At 33.6% G+C, this 15,864-nt stretch overlaps 1 protein-coding gene across 1 annotated transcript in view; it reads right to left on the reverse strand.

Annotated features, from left to right (window-relative positions):
• Positions 1 to 592: 592 nt before the first annotated feature.
• Positions 593 to 15,864, reverse strand: part of SNX2 (sorting nexin 2) — a 53,488-nt gene continuing 38,216 nt past the window's right edge. The window contains exons 8-15 of the mRNA XM_047729748.1: positions 11,394 to 11,469; positions 10,301 to 10,414; positions 9,953 to 10,046; positions 8,329 to 8,534; positions 3,796 to 3,939; positions 2,518 to 2,598; positions 2,351 to 2,422; positions 593 to 1,090 (exon numbers count right to left, since the gene is read on the reverse strand). Coding sequence (XP_047585704.1) covers positions 1,040 to 1,090; positions 2,351 to 2,422; positions 2,518 to 2,598; positions 3,796 to 3,939; positions 8,329 to 8,534; positions 9,953 to 10,046; positions 10,301 to 10,414; positions 11,394 to 11,469 — 838 coding nt within the window. The 3' untranslated portion in view covers positions 593 to 1,039. The remainder of the gene's footprint in view (positions 1,091 to 2,350; positions 2,423 to 2,517; positions 2,599 to 3,795; positions 3,940 to 8,328; positions 8,535 to 9,952; positions 10,047 to 10,300; positions 10,415 to 11,393; positions 11,470 to 15,864) is intronic.

Here is a 15,864-nt window from a genome sequence, read left to right on the forward strand (position 1 = left end):
TCACTAAGAAGGGTGCCAAGGACAAATTTCATTTTACTTCAAATGTACTTCACGTTATCCTTGTTTTTTCAACAAATCATGGGGAATTTCAGCATGGTACCATTCTTTGTCAGGTACGACCACAGATGATCTTACCTACTTTAAAATGGAAAACAAAGAAAAGGCAAAGAATAAATCAAATACATGCGAAGTCTAGGACTTTGAAGATAAGAAGTTGAGCAAAATCACAGGACTTGTAACAGAAGCAGACAAATACATTTTTTCCCTAATTCCTAACTTGGACACTGGTAATAGGGATGGGAGTAAAACAAGCAAAGAAAGTATTCATTCTCTCCTTTACTCAAGACAGGAGCATTCCCCAGAGTAGAATCAAAAGATAAATGTTCTTTGGTTTATGATGATTTCAGAAGAGAACTTAACCCTCAGTTCATCATTTATAATGAAAGAGTTCAGCTTTTTCTGTCAACTAAGAAAAACTTAATGGATCACAGCATCACCTATATACATCCAGAAGCAAAAATTTCTTCTGATTAAAAATACTTTTAAAAGCTCTCTAACACATTTACATACCCAAATAATTTGTTACTAATAATTCACAAGGAATATCATTTTATTACTGTAATCACAAAAACATAATTTCTGTACAGGAATGTGTAAGTGAACATTAATCAACGCATTGATAATTCACTTCATAAAGAGGGTGAACACACTACAGAATGTAAAGAAAAAATATTGTAAAATTTTCTGGCCTTGCAGTGCACTTTTTAGTGCAAGTATTTAAGACACAATAGTGTTCAATTCAGCAAAGTATTGCAGAACGTCATGCCACAGTCCGCTTAATTCCAAGAGGGTCAGGACATGCAGCTTGTAATAAAATGTCAGAGTATATATATATATACACATATATATGTATATAAAAAAACCACATGTAATTCATAAAATATAGAGTGGTTTATTTAGATGGTTTTAAATGATTTCACTGCGGAATTCAGCATAACTGGAACAAACATACAAGATCTTCGTAACAGAAATCTTCTTGCTAGGCAATGGCTTTGGCTTCAGGCAGGAATGCCTCCCAGTATTTTATCAGCTGTGGATCATAATCAAAGATATTCTAATTATCTTTTTGTCACTTACATGCATATATACCATACAGCATTTTTAAAAAAAACCTAACAATGATTAACATTTACTAAAGTCTAGTTCTATGAGGGATCATTTAAACTTCCCATTCTGAAGTCTGTCAATGTAATTCAAGTATAAATTATTTAAAATGTTAATTACTATAGGCTAATTTCAGTTTTTGATGTAAATGATAAAATTTTTTAAAAAACCTCACAACTTAAGATCTTATTTATGCAAAACTCTGTAAGCAGACTGTTAATGTAAATTAAGTGAGAATACCTTAAATAATAAAACTGCAATGAACTTTTCCAATTTAAAGTGATAACATAGTATTCAGAGGATATTCACATTTTATGTTTCTCTAGCAAAAAACAATGGCAAAAAGGTGGAAGAAAAAAGTATTAGGCAAGAAAGGGACATGTGTTTGAGAGTAAAAGGAATCTGCTGTCAGTTTCTTCCGCAGTCCACAGAATTAATCAAAGTATAAAGTTATATTTAAAACAATTCCTTTAAAAACAAATTCACATAAATTTTGAAGTATTTAAAGAGTAAATATAATTTAAAGGTATAATGTCATCTCTCAATTAAAAATCAATCTATTATATATTATATAAGCAACTTCCTAATCCACATATTTTAAAGCTGGATAAAGAAATTCTTCAATTCATGATATCAAATAATCTGATTACTCAAATTTATATTATCTTGTTACAGATTTTAATTAAAAGCTGGTCTTCTGTTCTCTAGTTAAGGAAACAAATACCATCTGTGGCATACCATCACCACCTACTACACACAAAATAAAATAAAAATCACAACAATAAAAAACCCCACCCCCAAGCTTTAAAAAAGCCAGTTTTTAAGTTCTGTTATGGAAGAGAATTTATTATAAGAATTTACTCAAACATGTGTGATCACTGGGGAAATAAAACCTTCTAGGAAGACTGAAAAAGGGAAACGCTGTTCAGCAACGTTCTCCTTGTGTTAATCTGGGAAAAATGTATCTCAACTGGAGTTGAGGAGTAAAGGCAAAAACGACCTGAGAGTTTCCAATTTAACTACCATGTTTTCTTCTGTGATCATGAGTTTTTTTTCTAATCTGTTCCTTATTCCTCCATTAAATTTAAAAACTCTCTTTCACTGACATCTTTAAAATGAAAAAGTATACCAAAAGTAAGTTCTAGAAGAAGTTTGTATGTTATGCTATAAAAAAAAATTAGCTTACCTGTTGTTGTGTTTGTACTAATGATTCTAAGTACTTGATAATAACAGTTTTAAAATCTTTCACCCGTTCTTTCTGTAATACGATAACAAAGAAAGTCCATCAGTACAAAACTAAGTTTGATTTTACTACAAAATCATAGCAAACAAGGACCACGTCATTATACTCGCCTCAAATCTTCCCACTTCTTTTCGAATTGTTTTAGAAATCTGTTCAAAATCTCTTTCTCCTTGTTGTACTTTTGCCTCCCACTAATAGAAACAAACAAAAATGCAGATTTTTAATTCTTGTAAGGAAAATAGTATAGAACTAGCTGTCACGATCACTCATTTAATTTAATTTCTGTAAACCCTAAGGAAGCTCCATAATGGCAAAGCCCAATCAGGATCATTCAAACTTTTATCTAACTTTTCAATACTAGAAATGCCTATCAGCTTAATTTTCATTAATATTTCACTGTCAGACACATACTCAAGATTAGGATATTCTAGTACTTAAACAATTACAATCCTCATAGCTTAATTAAATATGACTAAGACAGATGAAAAGATTTTTGAATATAAAATTCACTATCAACTTAGCAGTGTTGGGGTAGTTTTATCATTTCTTTCTGATATCATTGTTTCATAATGTATCAACAACATTCTACCAACTCAAGAATACATGTTCACCACAATTTATATGCCCATGGAAATACTTTAAATTAAGAAAACCGTACAACAAACATTTAAAAACAATTTTTATATTAAATGCTCAGATTAAAGAAAAAAAAAGTGGAATTATGGTTTACTGAAGACCTACTGGTAAACATTAAGTTCAGTACAGAAGCAACAAAACATTATGATTAGTGACCAATGGAGTAGCTAAAATAAAATAACTGAAGACTTAAAGCAATGAAATGATATTTTCCCACTATGTAACCAAAACAGTGGTACATACTCTTCAAAGAGCAGGTACATTTACTTTTAGTAATATAAAGGTTGTCCTACCTCTTCAATTTCCTTATTGAAGCATGGCAAAAAAAGTGTATAAATTATAATAAACTTATATAAATTTACTAAAATACCATATATAGTACATATATATGGGGGATAATGTTGCTTGGAAAGCTAAATGTGGGGTAAGTCTATGCTCTAAAGCTACTCTTAGACATAAAGTAAGTAACTGAAATCAAACTGACCATCTCAAAAGAAATTATTAAAGGTTAATTTAAATCTTTTCCTTGTGTGCTTCTTTATCCATTCCATAATCATGTGGAAATACCAAAGGGCTCTGGAGATTTTAATGATGATCAAAATGTTAAAGTAATTCTAACACAGTTCTTAAAATTATGGAAAAATGGCTAGTGTTGAATGGTTCAGAAAAAAATTTATGAAAAATTATGCATATATGAATGACTCATGAAAAATTTGAGTAAAGCGGTAAATAAAGCATTTTATATTAATCACCTCTCTTATTTCATTTTTAGCTTGCTGTATTTTATCTGGTTTGTTAGCAACCATCATTTTTGCCTCAGTTTCACGTTTTTTGAGCAAAGTAATTTGAGCGTCTTCCCATTTCTGCCAGCACTTCATTCGATGGTCAAACACACCCTGTAAGTGAAGGACATAATGTTAGCAAGTGACAGTAACACTGAAATACTTTCAAAATACAAGAAGTGCTGTGATATTACTAAAAACAAACACAAAAAAGCAAGTACTTAACACACTAATCTCAGATATTGGGATAATGAAAATAAACATGCTGATATAAAAGAAACATCCATTTTCATTTGCTTAAAAACAAAAATTAAAAAAGGCTCCTATGACTGGACGAAACAGAACAGCTCTGAATAAACAAACAAAAACCACATACAAGGGGCGCCTGGGTGGCTCAGATGGTTGGGCGTCTGCCTTCAGCTTAGATCGTGATCCCGGGGTCCTGGGATCGATTCCCGCACTGGGCTCCTTGCTCTGTGGGGAGCCTGCTTTTCCCTCTCCCTCTACTGCTTCCCCTGCTTTTGCTCTTCCACTCACTCACTCTCTCTCAAATAAATAAATAAAATCTTTAAAAACAAAAAGCAAAACCCATATACAAGATGCATTTCATGTGCTACATTTTTTTCATTTTATTTCATGGCCACTAATATAGATCTCATTTTCCTCCTTTTATATGGGAAAACTGTGGCTTATAGAAGTTAATTTATCCATGCTCATAGAGTGACGAAGCTAGGATTTGAATCCAAATTTGATCTGTTCCAAAGTCTACAGAGCAAGGAGCCCAGTGCGGGAGTCGATCCCAGGACCCCAGGACATATTTATGTTACACATTTATATACAAATTGGTCTAGCTTAGACAAGACTGCAGTTGTGAAACATTTTTCCTGGCCTATCAAGACATTGCAACTGTAATTTTAATTAATATCACACTGCAATTCAGTGAATCTGAAAGTATGTTCCTCAGACTCCTGGAGTCCCGAAAGGATGCTGATTACTTATAGCTAAACAATGAGGCTTTTCAACTCCTTGGGAAACCCATCTACTGGGTTGGTTTAAAAACGTATTTGATGTATTTTATAAATTCAGATTCCCTGCGAGAATTCTTTTTATCAAGAGTTCTAGTGCTAAACACATTGAAAACCATTATTGTCAACCCCTGTCCCTACTTTAGTGATTCACAGAAGGCCAATACATGAGAATGCAGGCAATGAGTTTACTATTTAATAGTGCTAGTCAAAAAATGGAGTCCTGGACATGAGAGGCCATGTTCTGTACAAAGAGGAAAATAGGTGTTTCCTGGATATAAGGCCAGGCCTAGGTAATACTGTAAATGGCTGAAATTTATCTTTCTTCAGGGTCCGAATTTCAAAGGGTCTTAGTTCCTTCCCCGCTTTGGCCCTATACTCTAATTCTCAAAGTACTCTAAGTTTCAAATTTATCATCAGAAAAGTATTTTTGGATACGTGGGTGATGCAGATGGTTGAGCATCCGACTGGGTTTCAGCTCAGGTCATCCCCTCAAGGTTGTGAGATTGAGCCCTGCATCAGACTCTATACTCAGCAAGTAGTCTGCTTGAATTTCTCTCCCTCTTCCTCTGAACAACGCCCCCACCCCACCCGGTGCTTGGGCATATGCTTGCTCTCGCAAATAAGTATTTTTTTAAAAAGTAAAGTATGTTTGATATGATTAAAAACAAAAGGGCTAAGTAGTATTAAAGACCTTTTAGAAATATGTAAGACAAAACACAAGAGGAAATTGGACAAAGGACATGAAGAGTTCACACTCACACTCACACACACACACACACACACACACAAAATACAAATGGCTTATCATCTACACAGATGCTTAAATTCAAACTAACCAAAGAAATGTAAGCTTATACAAAAAAATACCTTCATCATTGGGTGAGAGAAGGAGCAACATGTATGCTGATGGGAGTACAAAGAAGTATAATCTCTTTGGACAGTAATATAAGAGTATCTATTGAAATTTAAAATTCATATACCCTTCGGCCAAGTGACTCCACTTCTAGGTATTTTATGCCCGAAGAGTTATTTTCAAAGAACAGTATTTACAACTACACTGATTAAATAATGTAAGGTACTTTAATATGCTATCTAAAACCATGCAAACATAAAAAGAATTTAACATCTCAACATATCCCAACATGGACACCTCTAAAATATCAAGGATGAAAAAAGTAGGCAAAGTACAGTGCATATAGTATGTTCCTTCTTCAAGAAGGAAGAGATGGAGGGAGGGAGGGAGGAAGAGAAAGAGAGAAATGGGAAGAAAAAAAGAGCCTTCATACGTGCATAGCTAATTCTGTAAAGACACACAAGAATGTAACAGCATCTAACTTAAGGAAAGAGAGTCTAGCAGTCTTGGGTTGAGAACTTGACCTTTTTGGGCTGTTGGATTTATTATGTCCATGTATCACTTTTTCAAACACAAACGAATCAGTTTAAAACAAAAACCAAACCAAATGTAAAGAGCACAAAATATTCCCTGTCACACTATTCTGTAACTTCTCAACTCTTTGGTGCAGCTGACCTGGGTTGGTTTCAGCAGAAAACACAAAGCCAACATGAAAAGAGCTCAGTCAACCTCAAGGTATAGCTTGAGCACAGCTCTTTAACTTTTTTTTAGTCAATGAATCACTAGTTCAGTTCTTTCCAAACTCTGTTCCATTCATGTAAAAAGATATTAAATGGAAAACAACTCCTGTTTGTATGAATTTGGAAGTCTCTATATTAAACAAAGTTAAATGTTTTATTTTTTACTGAGAGACAGTTCTGAGCATTTTAATGCTCTGTGAATCAGTAAGACAGGGATACTGTATATTATCTCCCAAACTCAGTTGATTGTGGTACCTCTTTTAGTGTCACTGTTACTCTGGGAAACATAAATCCAAGGGTAATTTCAGAAAATGTAAAAATACACAGGAAGATTTAGGCAGCACGAGGCCTGCCCAGGTGGGGGCTCACCACCCAGGACACTAGCAGGCGTTCCCACCAGGGAGTGTCCTCCCAGGTTAGCTCTTCTCAGATGGCACTTCTCACAGACACTGCCCAGCTTGCCTTTGTGGACCCACAGTTATTTTGAAAGGCACCCGAACTTTTTTACAGCAGCCCTCATGATAGTGCGAATTCTGGAATGAGGCTGGGAGCAGGTAGGAGAGAAGCAGGAACCATTATTTGTGAACTGGATTTTTGTTTATCACAAGCTGCTGATATATAGCAAAGTACAATCTAATAACTGTTATCTATATTAACTTCTTCCTTTACAATATTTTATTTACTTGACAGAGAGAGAGAGAAGCACAAGCAGGGGGAGCAATAGAGGGAGAGGGAGAAGCAGGCTCCCCACCAGCCAGATGTGGGACTAGACCCTAGGACCCTGGGATCATGATCTTAGTGGAAGGCAGAGGCTTAACTGACTGAGACACCCAGGTACCTCTATATTAACTTCTTCAAATAACTGAAAAGTTAACCACCAGGAATATAAAGAGTAACATCTAAGAGTAAATACAGGCAAAACTGGTAATCTACCAAACCCAAGGTATCACCATTCTGAAGTGCTAAGAACCCTCTAGCAATAATTGTTACAATTAGCTTGAGAAAAGGATCATAAATAAATATGCAGTGTATCAATGTTCTGACTACAGATGAATACTAACTTGATTGTAGACTTTAGTTGAAAAAATTTTGCATAAGAAAGCAAGAACAAGGTCTCATTAACTTTCAATAAAAGGTGAATTCCCAGTTCCTCCACCCCATGATAATTAATGCTCATAACAATAATTAAAAGATGCAACAAGACCTTAAAGTACCTTCTGAAACACAGAATGAAGTAATACTCGGTTTAACTGTCTGATTGTTGGAGATACTTACAGAGTACCAATTTTTACTAGTTAACTCGATTACTCTCCCAATTACTCAAAAACTGAACTGTTTATTCTTAAACATTACCACTCGAGAACACAATTTATTATCTAATCTAGTCCCATTCCATCTATAAATACACAGTAACTACACCCTTCAGTGTATGCACAGAATGTCTGCTTATAGTCCAAATACATGCTAAAAGCCACCATTAAACAATACTTGTGCACCAATCACCTCTGGTTTTGTTTTGCTTCCTATTATACCTTTACTAAGAACCCATGGCTAGTTTCAGTTCATCAGTTCATGCTACAATGAATAAATGCTACCACCTAGTTGTAAACTTATATATGTAAATATGAAAGTAAATGTTAACCAGTTTTACCTTATTTGGCATTTCTTAGATCTCTTAAAAACATCAATTATATTTACTACACTGTCCAAGTCATAGTAGAAGAAAACATCTGGCTATGAATCATCATTTTGAACCCATTATATGTACTGGTAGAATACGGAACTTAAACACTTAAGTACATGCCTTCCAGCTAACCGAACTGTCGCAAACCAAACCACAGAAGTGAGAAGAACTCAAGGGAAGATTGCAAATAAAGCTTACTTTCACTGCAGCAATAAGACGAATGTAGTCACTAAGTAGTTCTGAAAACATGTAAAAGTCAGCAAAAGCTTGTTCTTGATGTAACTGGTCTATCTTCTCCTCTACCTCTGCAAGCTGAGACAAAGCTCTAGATAAAGCAGTGTGGTCCTCAGAGTTACCTAACATGGCAGCACTTTTCGCAAAGGCAGCTGTGTTGGCTGAAAGTTCTGAAACAAGAAAGTATTCACTTTTAGTGTTCTCTAGTAAAGTTTTTAAATATTACTATGGTTTTTCCACCTTTCCCCTAAATTTTATCAGCTCCTGTATCATTCAAATAATTATTTTCAAATAATTAACGTAAAACAACCAGTCATTAAAATGCCTTTGGCATAAATGCCAAGTGCTCAGAGCTCTACTGAGAGTTAAGAAGAACATTAAAGGAAAACTAAGAAGAACTACTGCCTATATTCCCAGGAAAGGAACGATGTTTAATAATTTAACAATCTGCCTCCCCTTTCTTTCTAAAGGGCTCACTGCTTTTATGTATTCTTGCAAAAGACCAGATTTATTTTTAAAACGGAATGCAACGGGAACACTTACAATCAATTTATATTACATTTTTTGGCCTTTAAACATTTAGGTGAAATTGAAAATGTAATTTTTAATGAAAATATCATTTAGCTAATAAGACAAAAGCCAGGTAAGTTATACATACAATTATGGAAATCTTATTTTTTGTGTGTGTACAATGCTTAAACAATGCTCAGTAGAAATACTAAAAATTTCTGAAAGATTTTTGAACATTATCATTTCAGATACTTTGAATAAAGAAAAACAGATGTTTACAGAATACATAATGTCAATGACTAATAATACATTGATTAGAAACTGACATTGCCTAGAAACTGCTCTGCATTACATAAAATTCTCTTAAGAACCATAAAGCAATTCCCTAAGACACAGAGTACAAATGGTAAAAGCTGTTATAAACTACTTTCAATAATGAGTGCACTGATGTATTTCTGTAATTGTTTTTACTAAAATGGATTACTGGTAATGGCAGTAAATTACTTATTAAGTATTTTAGAAACCTAACATTAAGATCCTTGTATTCTTAAAAAAACAATAAACATTTCATGGTAGAATTTTTAAAAATCACAACTTAAATTTTCTATCAGTTTTTTACAAACTTCCTCTCCCCAGACTTTCCAATAACGTTGTTCAAAAACGAAGAAAATAATTCAGAGTATTCTATGAAATATAGGTACACAAAAAAATTTTAAAGATAAATTTCAAATATCAATTTTTTAATCTGGTATTTTTAATTATATCAGTTACTAATAAGACATCTTCATTAAACTCTAAGTATGCTTAACAGAGTTAATCAAATGAACAACAGTTTTAACCTGAAATTCAAAATATGTTTTTACAAGCTCAGGATTTTTCGATTTCTCAACTACAAGTGAGGCTAAAGTAGAACAACAACAAAAAAAAACATTAACAAGATTCAAATAGAAAATCTTCTCTTAAACTTTTGCTCTCCCTCTTCTATAGAAACCTTGGAATGTTCATTTTAATAAAATTTAAATAAAATATTTGAATTAACTTACAGTGTTAAACACATAAAAAGACAAGGCAAACACACCTTTTCTATGACAGACCAAGGCTTCGACACTAGCATGAAGTTTCCTAAGTTGCTGATCCAGATTTTCAAATTGTTGCTGCTTTTCTTCAAACCACTAAGAAAAGAAATGAAAAATGGAGCTAATTTAGCAAGAACAAACCACCGTAAATTAGGTTACCAATAGCAAGGCACATTCCTTGTTTTAAAGCAACAAATTAGCCATGTATAACCATGGTAGTCAACTGATGTGGCTGAGAACTAAACTCAATAAGCAAATTAATATCCTATTTTCTACTTGTACAGCTTTAAAATGCAATTGTGGGGCTCATTAATTCATCTCATTATTGAAGTCGAAAAACCAGCTCTTACCGCATCCGATTCATTCATCTTGATTGTCATTTTGTTGACGGCGTCTGCAGCCTTGTTCACCATCCTCAATATTCCTGCTCCGCTCAGGGCCTGTGTGTTAACTGCTCTAGGCAGCTGGGATTGAATGACAAATAAGGGCAAACAAACCGGTTAAAAGGCTGGAGGTTTAACGGGGCACAAAAGGGACTGCACACCCCTACCAAAAAAAAAAAAAAAAAAAAAAAAAAAAAAAGAAAGAATGAAAAGAAAAAGGAAAAAAGGAGGTTGTATTTTCTTCACTCTCATACATTTCAATAGTGAGATCTAATTTCTCAAATACACCACTTGTACACTCTCAAAGGAAAACTTAAAAAATAGACTTTCCATTTGCTTTTCTTCTGCACGTTTACATTTAGATGGAACAACACTCTGTTTGTCAAAATATATTAAGAAATTGCCAACTACCTTAACATTGGCCACCTGTTTGCTTGCAGAAATAAACTTGTTTATAAGGAAAGAAGAAAGTCTTGAGAAAAATCTCCTTAGGCTCAGTTAGGACAGCGTGATTCTGTGTTTTTCAAAAATTCTGGGATTCAAATAAATTATTTTAAATTCAAAGGGTAGTAATTAAAATTCTAAACTGTGATAAGCCCCAAATGTACCAAACATCTCAAATATAAGGGGAAGCACAGTGATAATTTAAGCTCTTTTAAGTCACAAATCTGCATTTCAGAACCTCAGTAAGAATATTAGAATGTAGACAAATGAACACACTCAAATGTCTCTAAAAGAAGGCCCGAATAAACTTATTTCAACTTAATGCCTAAAGCAAAAACTTGGGCACTGAGAATTAGACTACTTGTAAGTCATTCTTCTAAATGTCGTTTAAAATTTTTGAAAAAGAAACTGATCATCCTACAATTATCAACGTAAAGAAGATATTTTGGTAGTAATTTAAATAATTAAAGCTAATTAAAATACTAAGCCAAAAAAATAATTTTATTCCATTTACCAATCCAACTATTTACTGGACATATATTTTTACAAAAGTTAATAACAAACACAAATAATGACAACATTCATATCATATAAAAATTTAAAGTAGAAATAATACCTCTGAACTTTCCAGGAACTGCCTTAAATCAGGATCCTGTAGTAAAGTTGGATGCTTTACTGTTCTTTGAAGATACCTAGATTTAAGAATAAACATAAATAATAATAAAAGTTAGGTAAAACAATATCCTCAGTCTGCCTTCACATTAATTTATTTTTAGACTCTTAAAAGCAATTTAAGGGTTAAAAAGCTTTTTATCTTTTGCAAATTCGTAATTATGTAAAAAGAGACACAGTAGGTCGTGGAGGTGGGGGACGTAGGAGGGTGATTAACTTACCAAACTTCACCCTGCAAAGTATTAGAGTTGTAAAAGGGTACATGAATTTGTTGAATAATTTTATCTTTGAGTGGCATCACCATGTTCCCAGCTATTATTTCAGAGTCCCAACATATATATATCACTATACATATTTCAATCAACTATTTTTGATTATTCCTATTATTACCAAAACAGAAAAACTACTAGTTTTTTTCTTTGTCAGGAGATTTAAATTATCAAATCAGCTTTGATCCTTTTTTGACAGTGGCTAAATTTTCTTTAAAATTCTACTTTTAAAAGGGTTTTGCTAAAAGTTTGATTCCTTTTTTTCCATATGACACCACATAAAATAAAAATGATAAGGGAAACATCATTATTAATCACTATTAGCCCAACTTTAGTAGTTTTCCTATAGCAGAAAATGGAAAAGGCCGAATTTCCATCATCCATAAAAAATTAACACTCTTTCATAAAAAGAAAAAAGGTCCACCATTTAATGATTACTTATCTAATCCCATTTTTCAAAAAAAACCATTCTTTCCTTAATGACTACATTTCAATTACAGTATTTTACTTCATTTAATGTACCTTTTTTCCTGTGGAACAAATGTAAACAGTAATTTCTTTAATCTCATTGTGAGATTATGAAATATGCCTAAAGTTTCTGAAAAACATTGGTAACCTTCTATGAAGTCAAATTCTATACAATGGTTAAGATGAATATTTTATCCTGGCTTACATGTTAACTTCTGTTTTTATATATTTAAACAAATTAAACTTCAAGTCATTAGCCCACACATGAAAACATTATCACAGAAATAGAGCATTTAATAGATATGTGCAGGACAACTACATTGTGGCTTAAAATAAACAACTGCCTATATTATCAGGCTAAAAATGAGATGCAACAGGAACACTAATTTTGTGTTAAAGAAATGTTGCTATCTTCCCACCGGAACTTTACTTACAATTTTAAGACCCAAGTTCTCCAATACTATTATTTACTTGTGTAGACTGCATCCGGCTAAGAGCAGTTTGTGTAAGCTATTCGTCGTAGAAGACAAAACATGTCATACCCAAACATGGAACAACCCCAGTATTTCAAACCTAAATGTAATTACCTCAAACGACTTATATTCTAAAACAGCTTTCCGAAGTGAGTTTTGTGGAATACTAGTCTCATGCAGTATTCCAGGAAAAAGAATGTTTCTACAATCAAGACAGTCTGGAATATACTAAATACATATTCCTCTGAGTTATAATGGACAGTAGCATGTTTTTTTTTTTAAGATTTTATTTATTTATTTGACAGAGAGAGATCACAAATAGGCAGAGAGGCAGGCAGAGAGAGAGAAAGGGAAGCAGGCTCCCTGCCGAGCAGAGAGCCTGATGAGGGACTCGATCCCAGGACTCTGGGATCATGACCTGAGCCTAAGGCAGAGGCTTTAACTCACTGAGCCACCCAGGTGCCCCTGGACAGTAGCATGTTAAGTACCGTGAGAAGTCCTACAGGAAATAAACCTGGTTTAACTTTGTTAAACGGTATGTTAACAAGACTCAACAGTCTATAGTGTTTCCTTTTTTCACCCTACCACATACTAGTATTCTGAGGAATCATTTTGGAAAATAATATTCTAGAAAAAAAAACAGAAAATTTTACTTCTTAAGGGTTACACAGAACAAACAGCAAATAACCATTACTTTAAAAGTACTAAATTTACATCAAAATTAAGAACAGAAACATAGAAAATTTTTTGTTCCAGAGATAATTACCCTTTAATGTTTTTTTCTAGGAGTGTGAGTATCTACACACCCAAACTCAGGTAACTGGTTTTCACAAAAATATTACACTGTTAATGCTTGTAGTTGTGTACCCTTTTACACAAAACAGTATGTTGTAGATACCTTTCTTTAGCATTAAATATTGTTCTCTAATGCCGTTTTCACTTACCACATGAAATTCTATTATATAAATGTACTATAATGTCATTATTTTTTAATACCAATGATCATTACTTGCTTGTCATCTGCAAAATGTGACAGTAATCACATTCAATGGAACTTTAGTCTTCAAAGCAGTTGTACCTAATGTGTCTACTTTGCTTTCCTCAATTACACATTTTAAATGAAAATTCCCTTTTTTAGGGTGCCTCGGTGGCTGAGTCATTAAGCATCTGCCTTCGTCTCAGGTCATGATCCCAGGGTCCTGGCATTGAGTCCGACATTAGGCTCCCTGCTCGGCGGGGAGCCTGCTTCTCCCTCTCCTACTCCCCCTGCTTATGTTCCCTCTCTCTCTCTGTGTCTCTCTCTGTCAAATAAATAATAAATAAAATCTTTAAAAAAAAAAAAAGAAAATTCTAAAATTCTTTAGAAAGTGGTGTGTTTTTAAATCTGACAATTAAAGGAAGAGATTCGGTTTTTCTTCCTTCCCATCAATCTTTAGTATCATTATCAATTTCTGCATTTCTTACAGGCCATGAAACTATCCTTTATCTTCATAATCCTTATGTTCATATATTATGACATATGTGTATTTTTTCACTTACGTGTACCTTTTCACGTTTTTCATTAAGTTAATTCTAATTCCATTATAGTCTACTTACATAGTGTTATAATACTTACAGGTATACAATACAATGATTCGACAATTCTCTACATTACCTAGTGTTCATCATAGTTAAGTGTCCTCTGTAATTTCCATCACCTATTTCACCCATTCCCCTACCTACCAGCCCACTCTGCTAACCATCAGTTAACACAGAGTGCAACAGTCTCAGGTATACAATTCAGTGATTCAGTACTTCCACACTCATCAGGACTAGTGCCCTGCCTGATTTCCATCACCTATTTAACCCATCAGCCCACCCACACCCCCTCTGGTATCCATCAGTTTGTTCTCTACAGAATCTGTTTCTTGGTTTGTTCTTTTTTCTACCCCCCGTTTGTTTCTTAATTTCCACATAAAGTGAAATCATACAGTATTTGTCTTTCTCTGACTGATTTATTTTGCTTAGCAAAATACTCTCTGGTTCAGTCCACATCACTGCAAATGGCAAGGTTTCATTCTTTTTAATAGCTGAGTAATATTCCATTTTACACACACACACATACATATCCCTTCTTTATCCATTCATCTATCCATGGTTACTTGGGCTAATTCCATAATGTGGCTACTGTAAATAATGCTGCAATAAATATAGGGGTACATGCACCCCTCTGAATTAGTGTTTTTGTATTCTTTGGGTAAACACCCAACAGTGCAATTCCTAGATCATAAGGTAGTTCTATTTTTAACTCTTTGAGGAAACTTCACACTGTTTTCCAGAGTGGTTGTACCAGTTTGCATTCCTACCAACAGTGTAAGAGTGTTCCTTTTTCTTCACATTCTTGTCCACACTTGTTTCTTTTGTTTTTTATTTTAGCCATTCTAACAGGTTTGAGGTGGTATCTCGCTATAGTTTTAATCTGCAATTCCCTGGTGATGAGTGATACTGAACAAAAGATACATTTTCAAATTAATAAGTATTGGTAAATACTCACCAATTCAGTATTAAGGTCAAAGAGGTTATAGATATATAAAGGATGGATGCAGAACAGAGAGAGGAAAATATAGGAAGAACGCATGAAAAGAGGCATGGGGCGGAAGAGGAAAAAAGAAATGGAAGACATAAAGGAAATGATGAAAAGTTAATATCACACTCAACAAGAGGTAATCAGTTGTAGTTGTTTTTCACATTTGCTCCAAGGAAAGGTACTGATAAATTTAGAAGAATCACTGAGGGTTTTAAACTTCTATTTACTCATTGAAAATAAGATAAAATAAATCAGGCTATACAAAATTCAGAGGAAGGAAGTTAAAAATATTTCTCCTGCTTGAAACATGTGCTAACAATGAAAGAGCAGAAAGGCAGAGCCTGATCTTTGATGACATTCATTTGTTCATTCACCAAATATTTATTAAGCATCTACTACATGTCACTTTCTGTTCTGAACACTCAGTGTATTAGCAGAAACTGTATTTTAGTAAGTAATAAACTATAAATACAATAAACACATAAATTATATACTATGTGACAAGTTGGCAAAAGCTGTGGAAAAAGAAAGGATAGAGCAATAGAGCAATAGCAATAGAGCAAATGTGACCAAGTATATAAGGTATGGTTGGTGGCAAGTGAAAGAGAAGAGGTTAAGAATAGAGCCAACCATCAGAAA

Source organism: Lutra lutra, chromosome 5, assembly GCF_902655055.1.
Source record: "Lutra lutra chromosome 5, mLutLut1.2, whole genome shotgun sequence".
NCBI lineage: Eukaryota > Metazoa > Chordata > Mammalia > Carnivora > Mustelidae > Lutra > Lutra lutra.